Raw genomic sequence first — 25,910 nt, 5'->3', positions numbered from 1 at the left:
ACGGCAAAAGTGAAGAGCCTAAATTAGTAACAGTGTAAGAGTTGTGGTACACAATTAACATGTAAGTTGTGTTCGGGGAGGCGGCATGAAATATATTTAAAACAAATGCAGCACACTTTTTTTATACACTTGTTTTGGAATCACTTTAGGACTTGCTTTGGATTTAAAGGTGTATGTTGTCATCCTTTTCCATTATAAAGTTATAGTGCATCTGGTGCACATTTTGTTACTGCCATGTTAATATAAGTGCCTTTCAGTTTCAGTTTTTCGGGGGAACATTATGACAGAAAACTCTCTGGCTTTGTATTTTGTAGCAGCAACTGAACTACAAGGCTATCCCCAAACATACTTGACCCATAGTTTTGAAACACGCACTCTAGTTGGTCACAAAAAGAGGTTATGTTTATTTTGAATTGTGAAGGAACAGAGACCAAAAAAAGGCCTCAGAGAGTTTAAAGTGTTACAGTAAAGTGCTCAAGTCTTCAACAGTTTGTTGTCTGATTTCAGTCATCAAGCTGGCAGAGCATGGCCACACCACGCTTGATCCAGTGTTGAGGGCGCCTGCTTGTGGGCAACACCATGGAAATGACAAAATTGGTGGAGTGGCCTGTGGTGGAGAGGGTTCCCTTCCTCTCACTGGTCTTGTAGAGAGGGCAGACATACAGCTCCTGAGTCTGATTGATGCTCTTCCTTTCAGCTGTCGGGGGGGAAGGACACAAAGAGATGAAGCAGAGAGTCAGGAAAATGACCTAAATTTAAAGGTTTGAAACAGACACCTGAAGACATAAATGGCATGCATTTCATTTGTCAGGTATTTGGCAGTGTAGTGAGGATGGCAATGTACATACTGGGTTTTATCCAGATGATTGGCACCACATCAAACAGGACTTTGGGTTGCTGCTCAGCCAGAACTCCACTAATAGGGAGACAAACAGTTTTATCAAGTCTCCTTGCACTTCACTGTTACAATGATTTATAAGGATCTTTTTAAAAATAATCCTAGAATTAACTACCTTTCTTTGTCCCATCGGGCTCCATCCAGAAACAATCCCTTGACGTAAACACCATCCTCAGGCGATGTGTCTGACTCATCAATGGGAAGAACCTGTAAGAGAAAATCATGAAAACAGAACTACAGATCAATTTACGCCTGGGACTATGAGAAAATCTTTGAAGTGGAGACAGAGGGATTACAAAGTGTTCATCTTTTGACCTGAAAATCAAAGCCTAGCAGGTCAATGGGGACGTGGTATTTCCTGGCGTAGTTCTGCATAGCCCCAGTCAGGAAGGCCTGGGTGAAGAAGAAGCCAGACAGCCAGAATACGTTGGGTTTACTGGTGTCGTACCAATCCTACAAGCACACAAGGTGAAAGGGAAAGCTTAAGCGGAATAACAAACTCAACATAAATAACCACAGTCCTGTCTGTCTCCTGATCATCTAAATATTGTTAATTAAAGGAAGAGTGTGTAGTATTTAGTTGCATCTAGTGGTGAGGATTACAGATTGCAACCAGTTGAAACTTCTCCCCCGTGTGCCAAGCGTGAACTCCCAGTTAGAATTCCTTCAGCATTCATTGTTTAGGTTTTAACCAGGGGCCAAATCGCAGAGGTCTCTTCCTGCTGTCTCACCTGCAAAAACTTGAGCCTTGAGAGAAAATCGGTAATGTAGCTGCCCAAAGACTTGAGGCTGGGGTAAGAGCGCTTGGCCCATTTCTCCGGGACCTTTCCAACTATCAGACTGACTGCAACTGCCTCCAGCTCTGCATCCATCACCACCAAACCTTTAATGGCCTTCAACAGATTCTGCAGACTCACACGGATCGTACTACACAGCCTAAGAGAGGGAAAGAAAACAGTAGGTCATACAGGCGATGATGCTGTATGTCTTCAAGTTCTGCCCTGAGCTGTTTGTCCATACGTGTTGTAGCGCTCCATCTCTTGCACAAGCACAGTGTTCATACTCTCCTCGTAGAGCACTGGGAACTTTAAGAGAGCAGCCTCGGTGTCAAAGTTAGCTGGAATCTGTGGGAAATAAAGTGGGCTAGTTAAAAATGTACGATGCAGTGCGTGCAGATTACAATCTAGGTGAAGGAAACGCCAACAGAAACAAAGGTTTGATTAGTTTATACCTTAGTAAGGATGTCATTCGCTATTTCGTACAGCGTGTTGTCACTCCCAGAGCTAGCCCCTCCCTTAGCTCCTCCACCCTGGGTGAGTAGCAGTGAATCAAACAGCAGCTTTGTCTGCTGGAGATCTTTAGAAATGTCGACATTTTCATGCATCCCAAACACCTCTGGATGCTGGCTGAAAGGAAGCCCCTAAAACACAACAGAGATATTGCTACTCAGTTGGAAGTCATTATATAGAAATAAAAAAGAGTGTTATCTCAAGTGGCTTTACCTTAATAAATTCAATGTAGTTTTCATAGATAGATTTAGGTGGGGCAAAGTATTCGCCACTAGGTGAGAAAGGATAGTTAGCTTTCTCAATGATGTCCTTGTTGTAGAAGTCGGCCAAGATGGTCATCAGGAGCCGCCTATCCCAGTCGTCCGTCACGCGGCCGCCGTAGTTACACTCCCCAGTCAGGTAAGTTATGGCTTCAAAGGGCACCTCTTCATATTCATTCACAAACAGCTAAAGAGGAAAACTAATTAAATGCACTTTTAGATTCTTGTGATGCAGAAACATGGTCACTGAAATACTGAATGAATACCTGCAGCTGTCTGATGCTTATGCGTAGGTCAGACTCATTGAAGCCGTAGGGAATATTCCAGCCCAGTGGGCCAAACTTCTTCCTCTCCTGAACTAGAGCATGGAAGAAGCAAAGTCCATACAGGAGCTTCTCCCAAATCTAGTGAAGAAATTCAAAGGTCAAAGAACATCATTCATGATGATAAACTTTCATCTGTTAACAAAAGCTGATTTCTATCACATACAAATCTTAAATTTGCTTCCCCCAACTCACCAGCTCCTTATTGGGGCAGTTATTGAAGAAGTTTGTGTCGGAAACAGGATCTGATAAATAAGACTGTAGCAGGTTGAGTCGGAGTCCTGTCGGAGACTCGTTTGTCATTTTCACCCCATTCTGCAGGATGGTCACTGGAAACTGATATCAGAAAGGTTGTTTAGGACTATAATAAAAATAACGCTCTGTCTTGCTGCTAATTCATACACGTGCTGAATGAAATGCATCTAGCTTTACCTTGGATGAAGGGTAGCTTGTGAGCCAGAGGCGGAAGTCTGGGTGGCATGTTGCTGGACTGAAGTCCTCACAGGTTTTCTCTAGGGTGGACATCCAGGAAACTGCCAGGTGACAATTCTGTAGACACACCCACGTCCCATCCTTCATAGCTGTGGATATCATTTTGGCTGCGATGGGTCCCTGGCCCTGCCCCAGAGAGATGGACTGGAACTTTGCACCACCCATGTTCATGTCACTGGCAAACTTCAGTAAGCCTGTAGAGGGACATTGTTATTTGTAATGATTTTGGAACCTTGACAGTCAGTCACTGGTACTGTAGGGACTTACTAGCCATGGGATCAGCTCCTGCAGACAGCACGAACACAAGTGGGATGGTGGAGTTGGAGTCCAGGTAGCTCTTACTCAGGTCAAAGGGAGGTGGCTGGACAAAATTCTTTCCCAGTTTGCCTTTCACAAATTTAGTCACAGCTGGAACGATCTTATCAGGCCTGAGACAGCGAACAATGATCATCTTCTGCAGTTCATTCAGTTGTTCACACCATGGAGCAGGCAGAGGAGTGTTGCTGGGCTCTTTGCTGTCATAAATAGGTTTAAAGTCTCGTGGGTTTTTAATGAAAGCCTCTCTGTGGAATAAATAACATGTAGATTCACTTCATTAGTCAAAGGGAATTTATGACAAACAGGACAGTGAAGTTGTAAACATGTCATAAAACAAGCTTTTTTGGTTGAGTTAGTGCTGCTTGTTACTTTATTCCCTGTAAGCCCGGCAGTTCACTGGCTCTACAGATCTCATCCCAGCTCTTGTCCTGTAGCCAGATGGGGTCAGGGTTAGCGATGGTGTTCTGCAGGCCCACTCCTCCGGTCAGAAAGAACATGAAGTCAGAGTATTCAATCTCCCCTTTTGCTCTGAGTAGAATGAAAGAAGATGGCACAAATTCACATAGTGTATCATCATATGAACATGTGGTTAAAAGCTGAAATCAAATTCTAATAATATTCTGTAATTTATGTGACCAATATCCCTGCGGTAGCTTTAACACTTACAGGAGGAGATTGCAGCAGAGGAGGAAGGAAAAGAGGAGTTTGTCCTTCTCAAACAGAGAGCGACAGACATTACAGTACAGGTTATAGGTGAAGTGACTGATCAGGTATTGAAGCCTCCTCTCCAGGATCTTGGACTTGTTACTGATGAACAAAAGACAAAACATAAGAAGCTTCAGATGAACACAGACATGTTCATGTTCATGTTAGCTAAATCTCTGCAGACTGAGTAAAGTGCTCAGTCTCTTGCCACTAGTTGCTTTCACTTAAGACAAATATGCTTAGAGTACAGTGAAACAGATTCATAATGTTTACAATTGCTACTTGTGAAGACATAGTACAAAAATGCATATGCATCATTGTGTGTACAGGGCACGTCTGCAGCTCCACAAAAAAAAAGTTTAATTTGATCCCTCCCACTTGCAGCAGGGTGCAAACCACAGGGGAGCCAGGCAGAGTTGGCCTCTTAATAAGATATGAGCTTCCCCGATGACATGATCTGGAAAGTTTTGGGGGGGGTCTCTAAAATATTGACAATATGCTATTGCCATGTATTTCTATTTTTGTCTGATTCTCAGCACTGAGTGACACAGCTGTAAGAATAGAGGAGAAATGACAGAGCGTACAGGTCCAGGTAAAAAGAATACACTTCATGTCCTCACTCACCTGTCTTGTATAGAGTTAATGTAGAGGTTAACAAACCAGCTGAGAGAGTACTGGTACATCGGGTCTATGTTTGTGAGGTCAGCGATACTGAAGAACAGGATTGAAGAGTGCTTGGCGATTGCTCTGTAACCCTCTCTAGACTCTGCTATCTTGATCTCCGTTTTCTCTGCAATCTGGGGAGTAGGTAAACAGTGGGAAGTTAGATTACTAACGATTAGACTCTTGTTTACAGTCTGGATCTCATTTTCTCTCGACAACATTTAAGACTTATTTGTGCATTGCCCACACCTGCTGTTTCTTGCTGATCTCATTGGACATGATCTTTGCAGAGTCTAGAATCTGAATGGCACTCTCATCCTCCAGGATATTTCCCTCAGAGGACTGCAGCGTCTCCAGGATTTTGTCCTCAGTTTCCTTAAGCTGCCTCTTATTGGCAGCTGACTGCAGGATTAGTGCATTTCTCTCCTCTTCCAGTTCTGGCCTGCACAGCAGATGAAGCAGAAAGTATGCTCTGAAGAAGTGATGCAAAGTATTTAAGCTGTATAGCTGAAGGCACCAATCTCTAAATACCTTAATCTTAAGACATACATTTTTATTCTCTTAATCAATTTTATCTTAATTTTTTAATTTGTTATCATTTCCTTTAATTACTGTTTACTTGTATTGTATAATTTTCATTGTATTATTCAGCACCTCATGTTGCAATTTTTCATGAAAGGCGCTACATAAAAAAAGCTTTATTTGATTTCATATACCATGTGACCATTTTATGATCATTACCTCTCCTTGGCAACCACAATCCCCAGCAGCTGGTCCTCCAAGCCCTCTGGGGTGATCATGAAATTAAGTAGAGACACCTTGGTGGCCAGTTCTGGGAGGTAGTGTGGGTTCCTCAGCTTAGTAGTGATGTAGAAACGGAAATCGCTGGAGTACTCAATCACATTCTCCCCCAGCCTGATGCAATCCACACCGCCTTGGTGAAACAAAAAATGAGTGAAGTTAGAATTTTCACAGTTTTAAATTCAAATATCACCCTCAGAGCCATCTCATGTTCATAGCACCTTGTTTGAAAGTTTGTTTGAGCAGCAGTGGTTCCAGAGAGGGGTCAAGCTCCTCCCCGACATTTTCCAGCAGCAAGGGTGTTCCAAATTGAATACAGTTCTCCAAAGTTCGCATGTAGTCCCCGTCTGTTAATTTGATCACACTCAGGTTGTTTTCTTTCTCTGAATTCTTCACCCATTTGTTGGCCTGACCCTGAGGGTCAATCATCAAGGGCCTATGAGAAAACAAACACCAGGGAGGAGATTAATCTTAGGTTGAATTGCACACCTTTTCTGTTTTTCTCCACATTTAACCAAAAACTGTATATTTTTGAAAAATTTAGATTTAACTTAACCTCAAAACAATTTTCAGCAATATAGACTCACCATCTACGTGAATTACTGACAATGACGCCATTATCGATAGAGAAAGAGTCACTGGGAAGGCCTGCGATGTTCCAGGCCCTGATTTTAATGGGATCTCCAAGAGTCTTGCTAAGAGAGAAGTCATCTGCTGATGGAATGTTCTTGGACTAGAGATATCAAGGTAGGTGAAAAGAAAGATATCAAGCAATCAAATATTTCAACGAAACTGTCAAAAAAGTATGAACACAGAACCAGAGGACTGTTACTTGGCAGAGTTTGGTCCATGACTTGGTGCATTCCTGTCTGAAGCCAGCAGTGAAGGCCCCCAGGTAGGCGATGACACCAGCGGAGATGAGAACATCGCCAGTCAGGTTGTCATACGTGTTCTGCAGGTCATCTGCTGCCTTTGACCATCTACAGACAGAAATTAATTCAGTCAGTGACATGCCACAATTACCCTTTTTGTAGAAAATAATAAACAACAGAATAATTTTGTGCATCATCCTGACCTGGTCTTCTCTCCACCCAGACCACCAATGAGTTTCTCGGCCCTCTCCAACTTTCTAGCACACAAATCCACCTGGAACTCCAGCTGGGCCTTCTCTTGTGTCTTCTCCTCAAAGGTTTTCTGAAGGGCGGCCAAACGGTCCTCGACCTCCTTTAGCTCAGCTCTTTTCTGGTCCAGTAGGGCCATGGTAGTGGCGAGGGACTCCTGTGCCTCTGCGAGATTGGCCTTCTTAGGAGCCACAACCTAAAACCAAAGAGTGGTTGAGCTCAAAGATATGTGTGGTATACATGCATGTATATTCAGGACAAATCATAAGAAAGAGGTCTCTGCAAAGCTAGAAACATTACTGCACCTTTACCACCCTGTCATACACCTCCATTGCTTTGATCCACTTGCAAAGGCCCTCTGCTGCAGAGGAGGCTTTGGCCACTATACTTGGGTCAAAGTCAGGATTAGTCATGTACTCATTACGGATTTTTTGCATCACAGAGACCTGAAAAGAAATAGAAGAGTTAGTCAGAGCAAAATACAACTGTAAGTCTGGAAACAGACAACCCTGGATGACAACAGCGTAGCTTTCCTGACACTCACAGGAATATTGTCCTTGTCATATTCTTTAAGATCTCGTAAAAAGTTCATATCACCCAGCAGCTTCTTGCTTGGACCCCAGTAGTCTAAAACCTGGACAATACAGAAAGCATGTTACTCAAATTAGTTACAATTATAAAATGCTTTTGGCAAACAATCATGATATCTTTATAAGACATTTTTTCCTCAGTCTAACCTTTTTTCCAGTTCCAGCCGGGTCAGCTATCTTATCTGGCTTGATCTCCTTCATCACACACACAGCAGACATCACCAGCTTCACCCCCGAGGGAGGATTTTTCATCGACTTCACAATTGTGACATCAGAGGGCTGAAACGAAACAGGCAGCTCAACTTACTCAACTGTCCAAACTGTGCTGGATTGAGTGGCTAAACTTGGTGCAGTGAAGCAGTGCAGTTGAAGTCTGCTCACCTTCAAAGTGTCCAAGGCTGACAGAGCAGCCTCCAGGGCAGGGATGGCCTCAGCCAAGTCACTCTCACACTCGTTCTTCAGAGCCTGAGCCTCATTGGCTTTTATAGTTGCTGCCTCCTCGTCGACACGCACAACTTTACTTTTGGCTTCCACCTCTACAGATTCCACTTCAATCACCTGAGAGTCACAACATTAAACAATTACATTCAGTTCATTCATATACACTGGTACTCTAGGTTGATGCTGAGGCTGAATTAAGATATTCACCTTCATCATTTTGTTGTTGTCTATCTTTGCCTGTTCCAGTTTGGGCTGCAGGTCTACAAGTTCCTTCTTCATTTCACCAACCTGCAGAGAAACATCAAATGAGTTAAACAACTGTATTTACAATGTTTTGTAATTAAAAAGAAGTAGACCAAAAACAATCCAATTCCTGCAAAAAATGAGCTGCATGTACCTGAGATTCAGCAAAGGCTAGTTTGTCCAGACCGTTGGTATACCTGAGTTTTGCTTTCATGACAGTGTCTCTTTTCTGAGTGAGCAGCAGACGGAAAGCTTCAATCAGCTCTAGGTAGGACGTGGGGGTCACATAATTATGGCGACCCAGCTCAGACAGGAATCTGTGATGAAAACAACAGTGGGATCAAGGACTCTGCTCTACCATTAAATATACAAGTCATAAATAACAAAGTGTCTTACCTCTGTGAGAGCTGTTTGGCAGATGTATGGAACGTTTTGCAGATGGGTACAACCTCCTGCCTCTCATTTTCACTCATCTCCAGTGACTCCAGGAAGGAGTTGGCTACTCGCTCAAGAGCCTCCTCTGGCCATGGCTGTCAGAGCAGAGATGAAAGGACAGTGAGGATAGCAACTAAGGCGAGAGCATGCAAAGACAGACTGCTGCACTGCTGATAATAGTATCGATAAACTAATCTATGTCTCTTTTTTTCTATGTCATCTCTGGTCCAGGAAGCACACATGACTACAGTACAGTAACTGTCTGATTGACTGACACACTGTCACTATCATCTATCATATGGTACATTTTGCGCAAGACAAAATACAAAGTACAAGCAATCACGCCCTTCCTAATGCATATACAGTACCTGGAACCAGTCAGTGGTACAGCAGTTGATAAGAGATGGAAATTGGCGCAGGCGATTTCGAAAGGCGTCTCCGATAGGACTGAAGGCCACAACAATGTGCAGGTTCTCTCTACAGCGTGCCACGAAGAAAGCGAACAGAGTCAAAGGACTCAACTCCAGATTCTTATTACCAGCCTGAGCAATGGGTCGTACTGTCTGGATAAACAGAGATGAAGTGAGAGTAATATGAAACATAAATGAGTATGTCTTTTATACAAGGTATACATTGCATTATAAATGTATACATACAGTTTGTGACAGCCTACCTCAATGATCTCTTGCTTCTCGTCTATTGCAAACAGATTGGGCACCTCCCCAGTGTTCAGAATGCTATCCACGTCTTCTAGAAAAGCCTCATCTTTGATCTGAGCATCAGTGAGCAGGAACACGGTCTTCTGACCTTTTAATCCAGCATTTTTTAGCAGCATCTAAAACAAAATTAAAGCAGGGAGACAGGGTATTGATGAAATCTTCCACAATTGTTTGACAATGCAAAAGAATTGCAAGCACAGTTAAAAATGGAAAAAAATACATGTGATGCATTAGAATTAAAGGACACAAAAGTCTGCCCTAAACCACGACGCTGACCTTGAGGTCGTCTCTCCACTCAGTTATCCCATAACTCTTAGAGATCTCAGGCTGGAACATGGTCATGTGAGCCATGGATGTGGCCAGACGAGTTATAGACTGACGTCCGCTGCCTCCCACTCCCACGAGTAGAGCATTACCTCGTGGCTGCTTCAACACACGGCTGATACGGGACAGGTGCTCCAGGACATAGCTACATAGTGGCGACATTTTTTTTCTCAGTTAATCAAGTTTCCATGCGAAGACAGTTATAAATTTCACAAAACTGGTTGAGTCATTTGGTTGTTGTTCATTCTAAAGATCTTATTTTTGATTTTGTTTTTATTAATGAGATAACTAACAGCTTAGGACCAATATTTTTGTGGAGCATGTTGTTGAAGTGACAATCAATATCAAAGCTGTTTACCGGAAGATGACGAGGTTCATGCGATTCTTGTGCATTTGGTTGTATTCCTGAAGACACGACTCCACCACTTGAGAAAAGCTTTCCATTGAGGGCACCTCAGCATACAAGCGCTCATCATCCTCCAGGTCAGGGTTCATGTAGTCACCAAACAGAAGGTTCCGCATGTCTTCCTCAACCAACTGAGAAAGGAAGAAAATGTATGATATAAATTAAAATTTAAAAAAAATTCCTACTTGTCTCTGAAGTGAAAATTCTGTATCAGTAGAGCAGAAATACAGTCAATGTATCCAAAAAAAGATATCAAATGTTATTTAGATCCTGGGCAGTGAGGAGTGAAAACAGGCCAAAGCAGCTTATCTTCTTTCCTGCATTTCATAACATCCTGTAAAACATGACAATAGTGAAGCACATGACACTACAGGAAACAAAACTGAATCTCATCCTACTCTGCTGCCTTGTTTAAGGTGATCAAACACTTGTTCAAAGGACTCTTTGAAGTGATCTTTGAGGATGCTGTTCATCAGCTGGTAGAGCCACGCTTGATCTTTGTCATCCACCAGACGGTCATAGTAGACGCGGAAGACCTCATGGACAAACAAGCGTATCATAGTGCGTTTATTCTCCAGAGAGTCCTTCTTCAGCAGCAGGCAGCCTTGGATAACACGTGAGAAGTCCCGCAGGTTAAAGGTATAGTGAGACTTTGCTGGAGTTGGAAGCAGGTTCTCCATGGCTTTCTTATACACCTTTGGAAATTAAACACATACAACGTATTAAAGCATTGATAAAGACTAGATATGATTGATAAGAGCCTTTTACACATGCATGAAAAACATCCACCTCATATTTCTGTGTTTTGGGGGGACTCACTTCCATTGTAGCTGTCACTATTTGGTTGCCAACGGTAAAATATTCAGGAGGGAATTCATTATTTTTGAGATAGAAGGCCACCACGCTGGAGAAGATGCGAACCATGGTGTCATCACTGAAGGCATTGATGCTAAAAATGTTGAAGTGCCGCAGGAAGCGGGATGTCACAGCATTTCTTCCACCACCAGGGGGGCCCATGGCTGAGATGAGCTGGAGGTCGACAAGGGAGATCCTGGAGGTATCCTTCAGGTCATACCTGCCAGAGCATAACAGATAAGGTCTGTCTGTTTACTGAACCATGCTTAAAGTCCCCCTCCACTCAGAAATGTGTTTTTCTTATGTTTATGTTCCCTTAAATGTCTGACCTTGACTATACTGATTTGTATATGTGCAAAGCTAGAGTGGTGTTTTCACATTTTTCAACTGAAGGGGGCGATGTCTGTGCATTTCCCTAATATCTGAGATTGGGCTGAAACATGACATGAAAATGGCATCCAACAGTGGATGGTTCATACCAGTGTCCATGGTCTATATACTGTCGAAGAAGCTCCACAGGAGGCTGCGCTCCAAACTGCTCCAGAGCAGGCATGTTCATGTCATCCACAAAGATGATACACTTCTTTCCCATGGGGGGCCCGTACACTCCCCTCCTTCTCTTATCCAACCTGGACATGATGATATTCTGGAAGATAACAAATACAGAATCTCAAGATAAAGACTTACCCTTTGTTTGTTTTGATAAGGGGTGCCCAATTTCTTCTTTGGCAGGTCAAAACTAAAACTTAAAGGGGAACACCACCTGAATTAAGAATTCCAATACGTTGCCATGGCCCAGGAAAGTTCAATCAATATTTGTGAACATGAGCGAGTAGCCAGGAACCAGAGAAGAAAGCCTCAAACTTGTAATGTCATCAGGTATTACATCGGGAGCTGCTCTATAGACTATCTACACTGTATATGGAATACATATTGGAATAACGTGAATTTTTAAAATGGGAGTAGTTCCCCTCTAATGGTGGGCCATAGGCCAAAGGCTAGCACCTATTGTACCATACTGTATTGTGTTTTTAATTTGCAAAATGGTACAAGGATCCTAAGTTACCTTAATTGAGAAGCCTTCTATCTGTGTTCCACTGTCTCTGCATCTCCATTTTTCTTCTTACCTCACTCAAACTGAGTTCCTGCGCTAAGTGTCACACTGCCCATAAACGCTAAGTTTATGAGAAGAGATCCTACATCTTTAAAGAGCATTTTACCTCACAAAAAAAGTAAAACAGCATAAACAGAGAGTTATGTTTTTGCTAGAAACATCTCACAGTCAAATTCAAATCTTTTGGCAGACCAACTTTGGCCCCTGGGCCTCTGGGCCTCACTTATGACAACCCCGGTTTAGATTATTACATCTAATAACATTCTCCTAGCAATCCAGACATTTCTGCAAGGACATTTTTGCATCCCAGCTTCCTAAATGCTGACCTGAGTTTGGTTGGCGCTGGTTCGAGCTGAAAAGTTGATAAAGAAGGGTAGATAGCGGTCTTTGTCCAGATTGTTCATCAACTTCTCCTTCACATAAACTGACTTCCCAGTGCCAGTAGGACCAACAAACAGGAGAGGCCTGACCAGAGAGACAGAAAAAGGGTTTTGAAAAAAAACAAAACATTTTATCAGATAAAATGTATATAAATTCAGTTTAAAATAAAATGAGAACTACTTTAAAGAAATCAGTATATGGCACAGGTAGGAGTCAAACAATAATTTAAGGAAATAATGACAATACTAACACTCCGTGGCTTATGCAGAGGTCCATGAGGTAGGTGTAGCGAACTGTGTCTATGGTAGGAACAATGATCTCCTGCACTTTGGTGTTTTTGTCCCCCAGGCTGACATTCATGATGGCATCATTCCAGTGAACCCAGCGGCCTTTTCTTTCAAACTGTCAAAGATATAAAAGTATGAGTTACTGATTCAAACAAAAGTGAAACACCTGTGAGTGATATAACTACACAATACCTGATAGAAATAGTCATACACCAGGCCTTTCTCATCCATTGGACACTCCCATTTGCCCACAGTGGCAGGGATAGAATGTTCTTCTGTCTCTCCTGACACAGCCGCCCTAAAGAACTCACTAAACTTCTCTCTGCTGTCTGCGTCACAGCTGCCACCCACAGACCACACCAGGGAGAAGGCAAAAGCTGCCTGCGATCATAAAGGAAGACAAGCGGGAGTGTTATTCAAAAATGTGATTTCACTGATATGGAAACATTTTGAATAAATAATATTTATGATTCCGAAATGGGTTATTCTGCATAATGATTACTTATACTATTGGTACTTTAAGCACATTTTGATGCTAATACTTCTGTACTTTTACTGAACTAAGATTTTAATTTTCAACACTGATTCCAAATAACAAATAATTCAGGCCTTTTACCATGATCCAGGTGCGAATATTTTTATCCTCAGGACTCGTTTTCACAGGTTCAGTGAGCAGCATCTCAAACAGTCGACACAAGGACACCACGGTGTTACTGTTGTTCGTGGAAACAACTTCCTGCAAACAAAAACCATAATCAAGGATGACAAACTTACATTTCTAAATGTTCTACAGATATTTGTGTCTTGGTTACTTACTCTGCAATGTTTTCGCAGCATCCTGAGGGCAGGCGGCAGCAGCCATTGGAAGAGCTCCAGCAGCAGGGAGCGGTTGTCCGGGGCCTGTAGAGCATCGGGAAGATTGTTCGTCCAGGAGATCACTAAGGGCTCCCAGCCCAACTGAGACGGCTCCATGTAGATCATACCACATCTACTGACTGTGGCAGGCTGCAGTGGAAGAAGATAACTGAATGAATAATCAATCAATCAAGCTACAGGTAGATACATTGTTTATTCCCACTGGATAGTCAAAAGTGTTCAGCATCTGAGGCAATTGTTAAATCTTAAGAAAGGATAGTGAGATAAATAATCTATTAAACTCCAAACATCTAACTCACCGAGGCCTGAGATAGATCCATTGCTTCAAAAATCAGACTCATCTGATTCGACATCTGGATGATCTCACCACTCATCAGGCACAACTGTGGAAGAAGAGAGAAGCAAAAAAGATCTTACTCAAGTATATGAAAAACAAAAAATTATAAATATAAAATGTTTTTGCTGTGTGTTATGGACCTTTTTGTTGTCATCCAGCACAGTGTTCATGCTCTCAATCCACAGTGTGTCTATGGGACCATCAAACACCACCCATTTACGGTCTGGTGTGTCAGCAGAGGCAAACTCACGAAATGTGTTGGCCACAATTCCATCCGTCCACTTAGAATGAGGAAAAGGAAAAAGTATACATTTATACTGTAAATACACAGATCTTTTATTTATCTGTGATGCAGAATAAATACAAGAGGATGTAAGGCACAGGTCTACCTCATGGGAAACTAGGTCAAACTGTCCAAAGAGCTGTCCCATGGTGATGGATTTTGGGTTCAACGTCCTAAAGATGATCCTCTCTGCCTCAGCCCACCCTCTCTCATTCATGAGAGTCAGCGTGTCAGCGAGAACGTGCAGCACTTTGGTCTTCCCAGCAAAAGGTTCACCCACCAGCATGAAACTAATACAAAAAAGAATATCTTCACAAAATATCATGTTTCAAATATTCCTTTCAAGCCCTGTCCCTGTCATGTGATAAATGTATACATGCTATCATAATAACAGGTTATCATAATATGATACAGTGAAATTGAAATACCACATACCCATGCCTGACTATCATCATCTCATATGTCTGGATCATCTTTTGTAAGAAGACCTGCGTTGGCTGTACATTGTGATTTTTACAGCACTCTTCAGCAGCCTCCAAAAACAGCTGCCAAGGACATGAAAAAACACTGATTTACTGAATTTACATGACACTATTAATAAACAGACAGGTATTGTTACATTCAGGACAAACAAATAAGTAATGCCATCAACATATCTAACCTTATAGTCAGCCTCAGGGAGGGCGATACCCGGGAACAAGTCGCTGGTGATTCCATTGAACAGTGGAATATCATGGGAGAGAAACTTCGGCTCATTAACATCCTTTATGGACCTCAGGAGCTGGACGTTACAACATGTGGAAAAAGTGAAAGGGTCAAAAACTGACAAACTAGGGGAGTACAAAATTGGGACACACAGTATGGATTAGTTTAACAAATGCATTGAAACAGCACAAATACCAGTATGTCCTCATTCTCATCCGGATACTTGAGCTTGAGGTTTCCTGCGGCCACAAGAACAGCTTTGACGGCCCTCATGCCGTAATCATAATGGAACTGGGAGGACAGCTGTTCTGAACAGAGCCTGTAGGTCATCACAATCTTTACTGACAGTGGTTTGGCATTGAGGAAGCCATATGAGTACAGAGAGATCTCTGCTATAAGTGCATAGTTGGGGACCATCATGGCCACGGTTCGGAACAACACCTGCACAGAGACGTGGAAGAAAGTGTGTGTTATTGCCAATGTTTGACACTCACACACTTCTTTCTATTATGTTTGATTATACTGAAGGGGAGAGCTGGGATATATGAAGAAAATCAAATTTCATGATATTTTTTAACAAATACCTTGATCGATATTATGACAATATTATAAGGCTGACTATCGTTGCTTCAATAAAACATTTATACAATGAGATTTTTAAGAAATAATCATCAGTAATGTGGATATAATGACTAAGTGGGTAAAACATTTAGGATATTACAATATACCAAAATCTAAGACGTGCTCTACTGAAGGGGTATAAAATGCACCATCAATGTATCACAGTGATGTTGACAAGCTAACTGGAGTGATTTAAAGATTTGGGATCAAATACAGTAGAGTATATTATCAATTCTGTAGAGCAGAAGTAGTAACAGAAAATATCTTTGTACCTGTGCCAACCCACAATTCATAATTCATAAGTCATTAATTAAAGACCTTGAGGTTGTCTGGGAGTTCTGAGCGTCCTGCATAGCCAGGGTTCATTGTAATGGACACAAAGCAGTTGGGATTGAGTTTGAGCATGGTCCCTTCGAAGTCAAAGTGCTCTAACTTCAGCTCAATGGCCCTCTGGATGCAGAGCACCTGCTGGGCCACTACGGACAGCACCTCCAGCTCAATACGGTTGAACTCATCAAAGCATGCCCACGCACCAGATGAAGCCAGACCTTTAAAAAACTGTGAGAAAATGCACCAAAGGATTGGTTAAAAAATGTTTTTGCATTATAGTTTTGGCATTGGAGTCAAGAATATTTCTGCTGGTGTTACTTTGCCCATAGCGAGGTAATCCAGTCCGTCAGAACAGTTGAAGACGACACACTGCACAGCTAGAGCTTTGGCTAAATCTTTGGTGGTTTCAGTCTTTCCTGTTCCAGCTGGACCCTCGGGCGCACCACCCAAATTCAGGTAGAATGCTCCAATCTAAAACAGAAGGAGAGCTTTGGAATTAAAAGTGAGAATACATGATCACTCAGCATTATTCCAATTACAAAGCATTAATGTTTAAGCAGGCTATTTGTAAGATATTTTACCAGTGTTCTGTAGCATCTGTCAGTCAGCGGAGTGATGACCAGACGTAGCGAGTTCCCCAGGTACTCATAGGCGTACTTAACATCACAGTTAATGATGCGAACACGAACATTGTCATTGCTCCAGTAGTAACGGAGCTGGGCCAGCCACTGGAAGTCTGTTTCATTTGATACACCTGTTTAAGATGGACATGTACTTTTATTTTTCAAGCATATTTTCTTGATGCTATTTCCAAATTATGGTTCACATTGTCTTTGGTGCCATTAGTGACCTTTCTCGATAAGCTCCAAGACCACGTCCCTGGCATGGACATCAATAGTGACCAGTGCTCCCAGAGTGGTTCGTGTTTGTTTGGGAAGTTTCCCTCTCACCAGCTCCACAATGTCATTCAGCTGATTCTGGAGTTGCTGATGATAGTTCTTTAAACCCTGCAGAGAGCAAAAACCCTATTACTATTTTTTTTTTCTCAAGGTGCGACTGTGAAGGTGTCATGCTCATCAAAAGAAAAATTCAGGTATGTTGGTCAGCAGTAACACACATCACTGCTTTGTACCGCCACACTATAAAAATTCCATCAAAAAAACACTAAACATATATTCATTAAAAGAACAGTTCACCCCTTAATCAAAAATACATGTTTCCCCCTTAGCTTTAGTGCTGTTCATTAATGTAGATTGTTTTGGTGTGAAGATAATAGCTAAAAATATCCTGAATTCATGACCTACCTTCTTAAGATAATCCACATACCTTGCTGTGAGCAGTCTTATGTAGGAACTACTTTCTGTCTAGTGAAGTGCACCTGCCAAGCATATCACTGCACAGAAGCTACATCTACTCATGGATGAGAGGCCCCTGCTTTTGACAACGCGAAAAGTAAACATTAATTATATCCTCCTCTGCAAAGCTAACTCAGTGGTGCTAGGTGAGTGTAAAGTAGATGTATGTTTCCTTTTGCGCGGTGATATGGTTGCCAGGTGTAGTTTGGTGGAAGGAAAATAGTTCCTACATAAAAGTGCATACAACAAGGTCTGTGGATTATCTTGAGTAACCAGGTCATGATTTCTGGAAAGAGATGCTGAGGTTGAGTTTTTCAAGAGTATATTGTGGCGCTTTGAGCACCACAAGCCGAGTGCAAACCAGTTCCATTATATTCGAGAGAAGGCAGACATCTCTACGGACGGTATCTCCAATGGTCGGCAACTCACATCAAAGGTGGGAGGGAAAATATGTATTCTTTATTTTGGGGTTAACTGTACCTTTTAGCTGCAATTAGTAGTATTTATAAAGCCAACGAAAAAGTAACATTTTCAGATAAAGAAGATGTAAAAACCTACATCAGCTCCTGCTCCGATGGCTTCATGAACCTCCAAGGTCCAGAAAATCTGGGAGGTGCAGAGCACCACCTGCCCGGGCCACTCCTTTACCCACTGGCTCCGTGGAGTCTCAGCATAGGCCTATCAGTACAACCACACTCACTGACTCACGTTATTGTTCACAGATAAGGGGAACCTCAGATGTAGATGTATCCATATACAACATGATGGTATTAGAGTTAACAAATCACAGCACTGTTTACTATCTAAAGTATGGGAACAGTGATCTCACCACTTTGGACTGGGCTATTACATCCCTGACACTGCGAAGCATCACATCCTCCACCTGCAACAGCCACTTCTCCACAGCTCCTTTGGCTTCAGTCGTGGAGATGAGCTGGATCAGTGGGACACGCTCCCCTTCACTACTATACATGGCCTGGGCAAGAACAATAACTTTAACAATTAAATAAAAGTTCATCAACCATGGTGTCATGTAACAATAACAATGTGTGACTGCCTTGCCTGAATATCCAGATTGGGTAGAAAGTCCAGTTTGGAAATACCCTCAAAGCACTTCTTCAGATGGGGCTGCACTAGCAGTGGATCTTTGGTTTCAGACAGAATCTCCAGCATTTCATCATTGGACAAGAAGAAGAACCTGGCAGTGGAACTGACAGTCAGTACCAAAAAATGTGATAATAACAAAGCATTTGACACAAGAAACACTGCAAAATCTTTTGTTTACCGTGGAAAGAAGAGACGCTTTTTCTCCAAATAGGCATTCAGTCCTTTCATGATGCTGTCCAGGAGGGTGTTAGAATTTTGCAGTTTCTCTAGCAAACCAGGCAGCGAGGTTGCTGGCAGAATCTACGGTTATAAATCATCAGGTAACACAAAATGTTCATCTTTAAAATTTTCTTTTTTCAAGAATAATGTGTCCACCATAAATTTTTTTTTGCTGACTACCTTAGGGTCCTTAACACAGTGCCTCATGACCTCTTTCCAGTTTTTGTCAACAGTTTGAAAAAGTCGTCCCTCTTCAGGAATCTGCTGCATTATGTCTTGAGAAGAGAAGATGGGCTCCAGGTAAAGCCACTGGGCCTGCACCTTCAGCCACTCATCTATGGTTTCCTGGATATGAAGCAGACGCTCCTCCCATTGCTGAGGTAACAGAACAAACAGTTAAATCTCTGCAGGACTGGGTAAGGGCAAAGTTAAAATTACTCCCATGTGGTAGAACTCCTATGCATCCTATGCAAACTGTAAATTTGTGTATGATCATTAGACGAATAAACTCTCTAAAACTTTAACCTAACCTTGATCTCATTTTCAAAAGGTTTGATGAAGGGTGAGCCCCTCATAGTCTGAGTCTTCACAATCTGGTCATCTAGCATTGTCTGAATCTCATCCAAGGAGGTCAGGATGGACACTCCAGTCTCCCTGTAAGGTTGATGGTGGAAGGAAATGCCATCCCAAATATGCATCATGGTTTGCATAGCCTTCTCCAGAGAAAACTCCTATCGAGACACATAGTTGGGGTTTATAACATTTAGCACACTGATTTAGTATTAAGGTTTTTATCAAACTCTGAAGAAGCAACACAAATTCAATCAAGAGTTCTCACTTTACTAGCTGCGGTGCTGATGGACTCAAACTCTTCCAGGTAAGAAGCCAGGTTTTGTTTGAGAACTTTGCGTAATGTGGTACCAGAATCAGGAGTGAGATCATACCCCACTATCTCTGACATCTGGTCCCAGTGGCGACCTCTGATGCCTGGATTACACAAGATGGATACCACGGGGATATGGTCCTGGTGATACAAACACATTCCACATAATGGTTTAGCATCCACTAACAAGACTTCATCTACTATAAGACTTGATTAATGCGCTCCTGTGAAATGTTATATACAATACCTTGAACTCTTTAATTTGTTCCATAACAGTGGAGCACAAAAGTATTGTGGGGCTTTCCAGTGTCGTTGGTTCATCCTCACCGGGTCGTTGCCTCTTCCTCAAAGCAATCTTCTCCATCTCTTGCCCAGCCTTGTTCTGCTTCTGTTGGAAAACCTTGAGCATCTTGAAGATCTCCCTAAAGAACTCATCCACCTTTACCTCCATACTCTCACCATCCAGGTCCTGGAATGACCCATCCATCCATCTATTCACAAACAAGATTAAAGGTTATATGGGGAAATATATTTTCATTAAAACACAACAGCCCATCAAACTGAAACCAGACCTGTTCTCTGTGCGCTGCCACTTCAGCACAAATCCAAACAGCTTCTGATACGGGTCAATACTGTCTCTGATGACCTCAACTTCTGGGTAACAGGTTTGGTCCATTTCATAAAAGGCCTCTTCTTTGTTTATAAGGACGATCTCCTCCTCAGCCTCCTGGAGAAGTTTCTGAACTGTTCTGACGTCTGTCATATACTGCCCGAAACATAATGAAAAAGACAATTATCTTACAACTGATTGTAAAACCACATTAAAATACAATTATTGATGGTTTTTATACCATTCTGATCACTACTTACATTACACTGACACTGACAAGGAATTGAAAGGCATATTTTAATGTTTATCAAGTTATTTCAGGATCAAGTTCGTTTGGAGCTATAGTCTACACCACTTTCACATCTGTCTGTTTCATATGGAGCTGGAGCCAGCCGGCGGATAGCTTAACGTAGCATAAAGACTGTAATGTGGGAAACAGCTAAAACATTCCCCTGCGGCTCAAGATGCACTTTCTCCATAGACCCCTATTATAAAAGAGGTGTTTGTAAACTACTGACAGGACACCTTGAACTGCAAAAAGGTCGGTTATGACTCTTTCTGTTAGGATATTTAGATTCACTGAGGTATATATATTTGTAAAACTCTCCTCAAGGCAAGAAAGCGATTTAAAAATCTGTGACATCACAATGAAAAGTCTCTGGGCCTAGCAGGAACTTGCAGGTGGGGCCAGTGAGCGAAACACTACCGTACATTTTCAGTTTGGGGCAGACCATGGAAATAAACCCGCGAGGTAGACACTTTTTTGATGTGTGTGTCAGGAGAGCAATTCTCATTGGACTAAATAGGCGCCATCTTGGGGTCCAGTATCCAGATCTAATAATACATTCAGGGTCTGAAGCTAACAAAGTAAACCTAAACCGAACTAATTAACTATTACATACAAAAACTTAAGTGTAAAAACAACAATTTTTAAGGTGGGTTAGGAGACTATTTGTTGCCCAGGCACAGTGACAACCTGGAAGTGCTGGTTGTACAGAGGCAGTCCAGCTGTTTCCCCTTATTCAAGTAATTATGCTAAGCTAAGCTAATCAGCTGCTGGATGTAGCTTCATATTTTAGTGATAAACATGAGAGTGGTATTGATCGTCTTATCTTACTCTCAGCAAGAAGGTGAATACATGTATGTCTCAAAGCGTCAAACATATTTCTTTAAGGTTATCTGATAGTGCTAATGATACCATACCTGCTGCATCATATCCAGCTCAGAGCAATGTGGGAACTCCTCTATCCTGCGCCCCAGCTTTTCCAGCTGTATCATTAATCGTTCTCTTTTAGCCAGCAGCTCCTGCTCCCCTTTCTGCCTGGCCTTCCGCATCACCTGGAAAATGACACAGCCTTTCTAGAATGAGGTCATCCTTAAAAAACAATGATGATATACTGTTGTCTGCACTGATAGGAGAGCATTACCTCATCACTGAGCTCAAAGACTTGGAGTAATTTCTGCGGCCAGAGAAAGACAGTTGCATTAAGCTCCAGATCTTCTGGCTCAATAATGTGGACATCCAGGAGGTAGATGAGTCGACAGTAAGCTTCCTGTCAGAACACAATGTGGCAGTAAATTAGGTTAGAATACGTATAAGATAACTCAATATGGTTTGGTGTGAGATACAACAGCATCATCAGGTTATTTACCTTAATTCTTTCATTCAGTTCTTCAATACCCTTTGTCTTATTGAAACCAATGTGATCAGTGATCTGAGCCATGTCCTCTGTACTCTCTGGTACTTTCAGAACATTCTTGCTGATGGTTTCAAATTCAGAGCAGATCCTTCGAACAGACACAAAAGGCATTGTGAGAAACACTTTAGCATTTTAAACACAGATGGATAGTTTAGTAAAAGAGTGTTACAAAAAAGTGACTCACTGTAGATTTTGCTCTCTGTGGCTGGTGATCAGCTTCTTCAGAAGAATTTCAGCATAGTTTTTGGCTTTGTTGGCCAGCCCCTGTTTCAGCTCTTCAGAGTCCAGATGGACCATCGAGAAGTGGGCTTTTGCTGGGAGGCTGATAATCTCCTTTGACAGAACACGAAACTCCTCCACTTGCTTTATACAGCAGTGAGATTACACACATTGACAGTCATCAGCAAAGAAACTGATGACAAGGCAAGAATAAGTCTTTAACATATACAGCATGATTTAACTTTTATGATTTGTTACCTTAGTGTACTCATCAAAAGAGTGCTCCTCTTCTATGAACTTCTCCACCCGAGCCTGTGCAGTTCCATTGACAAGCCAGTCATAGTTGCTGACTGCAGAATGAAGCAGAAAAGTCAGCAATAAATGGAATTAAAATCAATGGGGCTGAAGATTGGAATTTATTGCATTATAAAACATCACCATAGTTCTGAAAATGTTTGTCAGGTTCCTCTAGATTCTTGCACACAGCAGTCTTCACGGTGACCTGAGCCCAAGTCAGGATGTGATCAGCCACCTTGGCATCCACAAATGAAGATGTGGCTTGTGTCAGCCATGACTGCACCGTCTGTACTTTCTATGGATCAATGTCATAGAAATCAGTACTAGCTCAAAATCTTTTTTTTTTAATGAAAAAATGGGCCTTAAAGTGGTAATTTTCCTTTAAATGGCTAATAACCATAACCTTACCTGCAGAGTGTTTGTGATGGCATTAAGAATCTCAAAAACAGAAGCCTCCAGATCCTGTAAGGTGGGATAAATTTCCATCTTTTCATCATCAAATGTCAAGGCCATACGAAAGAGGGGTACACGGTCGTGATTGCTTGGATCAAACACACTGACAAACTCCTCTACACTTGTCTGGAGCAGGGATTTCAACTGGGAATTGACAAAAGAAAAATGTCAGTGAGTCTAAATTCCTAATCAAGTAACATACATACAAACAATGCTACAGTATCCATGTATTTTATAAAAAAAACCCCACACCAATAAGTGAAATAACCTTGATTCAAATAGTATTAAACTGTTCATTCTGACTCTTTTCAAGCTCAAAATCAAGTCAGCCTTTTCTCACCTGATTGGAGATGAGGGTGGACGCACAGTCAAAGAAGGAATCCAGTTTCTCCTCTTTAACTCCCTTCAGTGTTTCTTTACTTGTTAATAAGTGGATGACTTTGGGAAACCAGGTATTCATGATACGATCCTCTGTCCTCTTACACTCCAAAGCCATTTTGTTCTGTAGGCTCTTACAGTCCACAGGTCCCGAAGCCCTGAAGCCAAAATTAAATCAAAAATCAATGTGAAATATCGCTGATAGGTGCTTATTTTAGCAGCCGTGTGTTGCATTTGTGATGTCTTTACTTACCTGCATTTTGAAAGATCAACCAGGACCAGTGGAGAAAATGTCACGTAGCCAATATCCAAGACAGTTTGCATTACCGGATGTAGTATGTGCAAATTTGCTTTTATCATCTTGCGGGTTCGGATAAAGTGATCATGCCAGGGCTTGGAGAAATCAAGAATTCTGCAAAAGATCGGAACATACAGAAGGGCATTAAAGATAAACCAATCATTATTTAGTTAAAGTGAAGAAATCATTTGCGTACATTAGACACTCACTTTGGTTGGGCAGCTGTCTTTTCGTCTGAGACTGATCCTTCTGTCTGTGGATTCTTCAGTACTGTGTCCACTAAATGGAGTGAATATGGCATCATAAGACTTGGCTTGTCTACATGTTCTCTGTGAACATACACGTACACAAAGACAAAAACAATTGGCAATACCTGTGTACTTCACAATCACATTGTGGAAGTCATTGCTCACTTCCTCACAAAGCTCCTGTAGTAGCTTATCTGTGTCAGGGCCCTCTTTAAGTTTGGGAGAGACTCGGGCAACAATGGAGTCCAACCACTCTTGCTGGATTGGAGCGATTGGGCGGCTCTCTACACACTGCTTCAGGAACATGTAGTTCATCTACAATTGGGATGAAATTTAAAAAAAAGAAAAGAGGCAGGATATGCATATGAATACAGTTTAGTCTCTACACATGTGAAATTTAATACTGAAAAGAAAACGTACCCTCCGTTTCCGCTCCTCACTAAGCATCTGTAAAGGAAGTTTTGAAACATACCACATTATACTGTGCAATATTTTTATATAGATATATAACACAAATGTGTGCATCTAAATAATTGTCATACAGAAGGTGGGAACTGTGGCTCTGGTGACTGGCTGCGCACTGCTCCCCTCTCTTTGCTCTGTCGGTATTCCTCCATTGCTCTGGACACCCTGTAATAATTCAGTCAACAAACTGTCAGGCTGCAGGAAACTCAATGATCTAGGCCTACATGATTTCTGCCTAAGTTTAGAGACTGTTCTTTATTTGTCAGAGGAGGGGGATGGCTGGGGTGTGACTTTGAAAATGCATGACCCTCCCTCCTAAACTCAGATTTAGTTATGTTTTATTCCTGACTGAAGTGTTTGTCGCACATGATGTGTCCAAGGACTGTTGTGAATTTAAAAATCCTATTATAATTTCTGTTTTTTAAGTTTCTGACAATGATGTAAATGTCTAAAGGTTGTAATTTAGCAGATTTTTGAAGAAATTATGCCTCCAAACTGCGAGTTTGAAGGGCATGTGTTCTTTAAAATAAATACAAAATAAAACCATATAAATATGTATGCCCCTCCCCTAAGCCAAATTTTTAAAAAACCCAAGTCCCTCCCCAATAGAGCGCCTGACCGAAACCGACCCGAGGGCGAGACAGTTCTAACCGAGCCTGGCCCGACTCCAACAAACTTTATGATTTTTAAGCCCGAACCCGACCCGAGTCAAGCCCGACGCAGTTTGTAACCTGCCATAGTTATCGTGGTTACAGCTTGTCTGTTTACCGTGATCACACATGGACAGTATGTAAATGACCATCAAACGGCTGCTGTTACACACAGTCAAAGACGAATGTCAAATGCCTCCATACCGCCAATGTCCCTGCATGGTTTTTGGCAGTTTTAAACTTGTAGATAGCAAGTTTTGTCTAGCGTCCTCCATTTTCATTAGTTCAGTCTGAATATTTACCACTTCCTGCCTGAAATGTAACTATTGGCCTGTGTTGCATTCAGGGGTTGTCACGTAAATAACAAATTCCAGCACTTGAATAAGCCATAGCACAACACAGCAGCATGTCAAGTGGGCTGAACCTGAACCGAACCGAGCAAAAGTTCTGATTTGTTATTTGTAACCCAGCCTGACCTATCAGGTTCCCATGGGTCCTGTCGGGCTCAGGTCGGGTATCCATATGCTACTCCCCAATGCTTAAACAGTTATTTGACATGTCTCACCCTATTTACCCCACCCCCTTCCCTCTCATAAATAACGAACAGTCCCTTACTAAGATCATTCTTTACAGTTATAGCTTTCATTGAGGTGCTGACAAAACAACTGCAATGTCTGAGCTGAAACACAACATACAATATCATATGGAGTTGCTCCTGTTGCACTTTACTCCTTCTGTGCCTCAGCAGTCTCCTCTGAGCCTTTAACTTCCCCGCTATCTCCTCCTTCGCTGCAACGGCTTGTTCAACCTCACTCCGGCCCTGCGTGCCTTCAATCGGGGGCAGGACTGGAAACTGTGACATGCCCTTCACTGCTGGGGCTTTGAAAACTCCGGGGGAGGAAGCCATCTCTGGCAACAAGATGCTGAAAAGAATCACAAGGAAAAAAAACGTAACTTAACGGCTATTGTAATTAACGCTATGCTAACTTAGTTAAGCTAACGTTAGCTAACTAGCTACGTTTGACCCTAAATAAGCAAAAGTTATGTCGCAGTAGTAACTTCAGAGAATAACAACAGTGTAGCTGTCACTTTACCTGGTCGTTCATTCAATATCTTCTCTCTTTGGTAAGTTTGATAACAGCTAAAGTTATTTAACACAATTTAGCCTCTAAATGAACTCCTGAGACTAACGTTAACAGCGTCGTTACCAT

General features: G+C 42.0%; 1 protein-coding gene across 1 annotated transcript; it reads right to left on the bottom strand.

Annotated features, from left to right (window-relative positions):
- Nucleotides 1-274: 274 nt before the first annotated feature.
- On the bottom strand, nt 275-25,910 carry dnah12 (dynein, axonemal, heavy chain 12). The gene is made up of 74 exons (XM_050065696.1): nt 25,794-25,910; nt 25,395-25,622; nt 24,127-24,214; nt 24,005-24,031; nt 23,710-23,899; nt 23,546-23,615; nt 23,292-23,450; nt 23,001-23,196; nt 22,616-22,804; nt 22,349-22,502; nt 22,169-22,260; nt 21,876-22,054; nt 21,644-21,779; nt 21,419-21,544; nt 21,195-21,329; nt 19,954-20,147; nt 19,629-19,872; nt 19,337-19,522; nt 19,029-19,229; nt 18,679-18,873; nt 18,458-18,579; nt 18,235-18,370; nt 18,002-18,148; nt 17,731-17,850; nt 16,668-16,824; nt 16,399-16,571; nt 16,136-16,288; nt 15,806-16,045; nt 15,062-15,307; nt 14,823-14,942; nt 14,597-14,706; nt 14,268-14,451; nt 14,019-14,159; nt 13,841-13,924; nt 13,482-13,670; nt 13,282-13,401; nt 12,858-13,046; nt 12,629-12,780; nt 12,324-12,462; nt 11,363-11,529; nt 10,848-11,103; nt 10,427-10,723; nt 9,981-10,159; nt 9,575-9,767; nt 9,253-9,414; nt 8,948-9,142; nt 8,541-8,674; nt 8,299-8,461; nt 8,109-8,189; nt 7,842-8,018; nt 7,608-7,739; nt 7,415-7,504; nt 7,176-7,316; nt 6,825-7,066; nt 6,582-6,729; nt 6,337-6,482; nt 5,971-6,185; nt 5,690-5,882; nt 5,198-5,390; nt 4,910-5,082; nt 4,247-4,387; nt 3,950-4,108; nt 3,530-3,825; nt 3,203-3,456; nt 2,966-3,106; nt 2,714-2,851; nt 2,401-2,634; nt 2,130-2,318; nt 1,919-2,022; nt 1,630-1,834; nt 1,214-1,351; nt 1,014-1,105; nt 849-916; nt 275-697 (listed from the first exon to the last, which is right to left on the bottom strand). The coding sequence occupies exons 2-74, from the start codon at nt 25,604-25,606 to the stop codon at nt 504-506; spliced, it is 11,925 nt and encodes a 3,974-aa protein (XP_049921653.1). The 5' UTR covers nt 25,607-25,622; nt 25,794-25,910; the 3' UTR covers nt 275-503.

The sequence above is a fragment of the Epinephelus moara genome, chromosome 16 (assembly GCF_006386435.1).
Source record: "Epinephelus moara isolate mb chromosome 16, YSFRI_EMoa_1.0, whole genome shotgun sequence".
Taxonomy (NCBI): Eukaryota; Metazoa; Chordata; class Actinopteri; order Perciformes; family Serranidae; genus Epinephelus; species Epinephelus moara.
The sequence above is the reverse complement of the archived record's forward strand: the minus strand, read 5'-3'. Positions and strand labels throughout refer to the sequence as shown.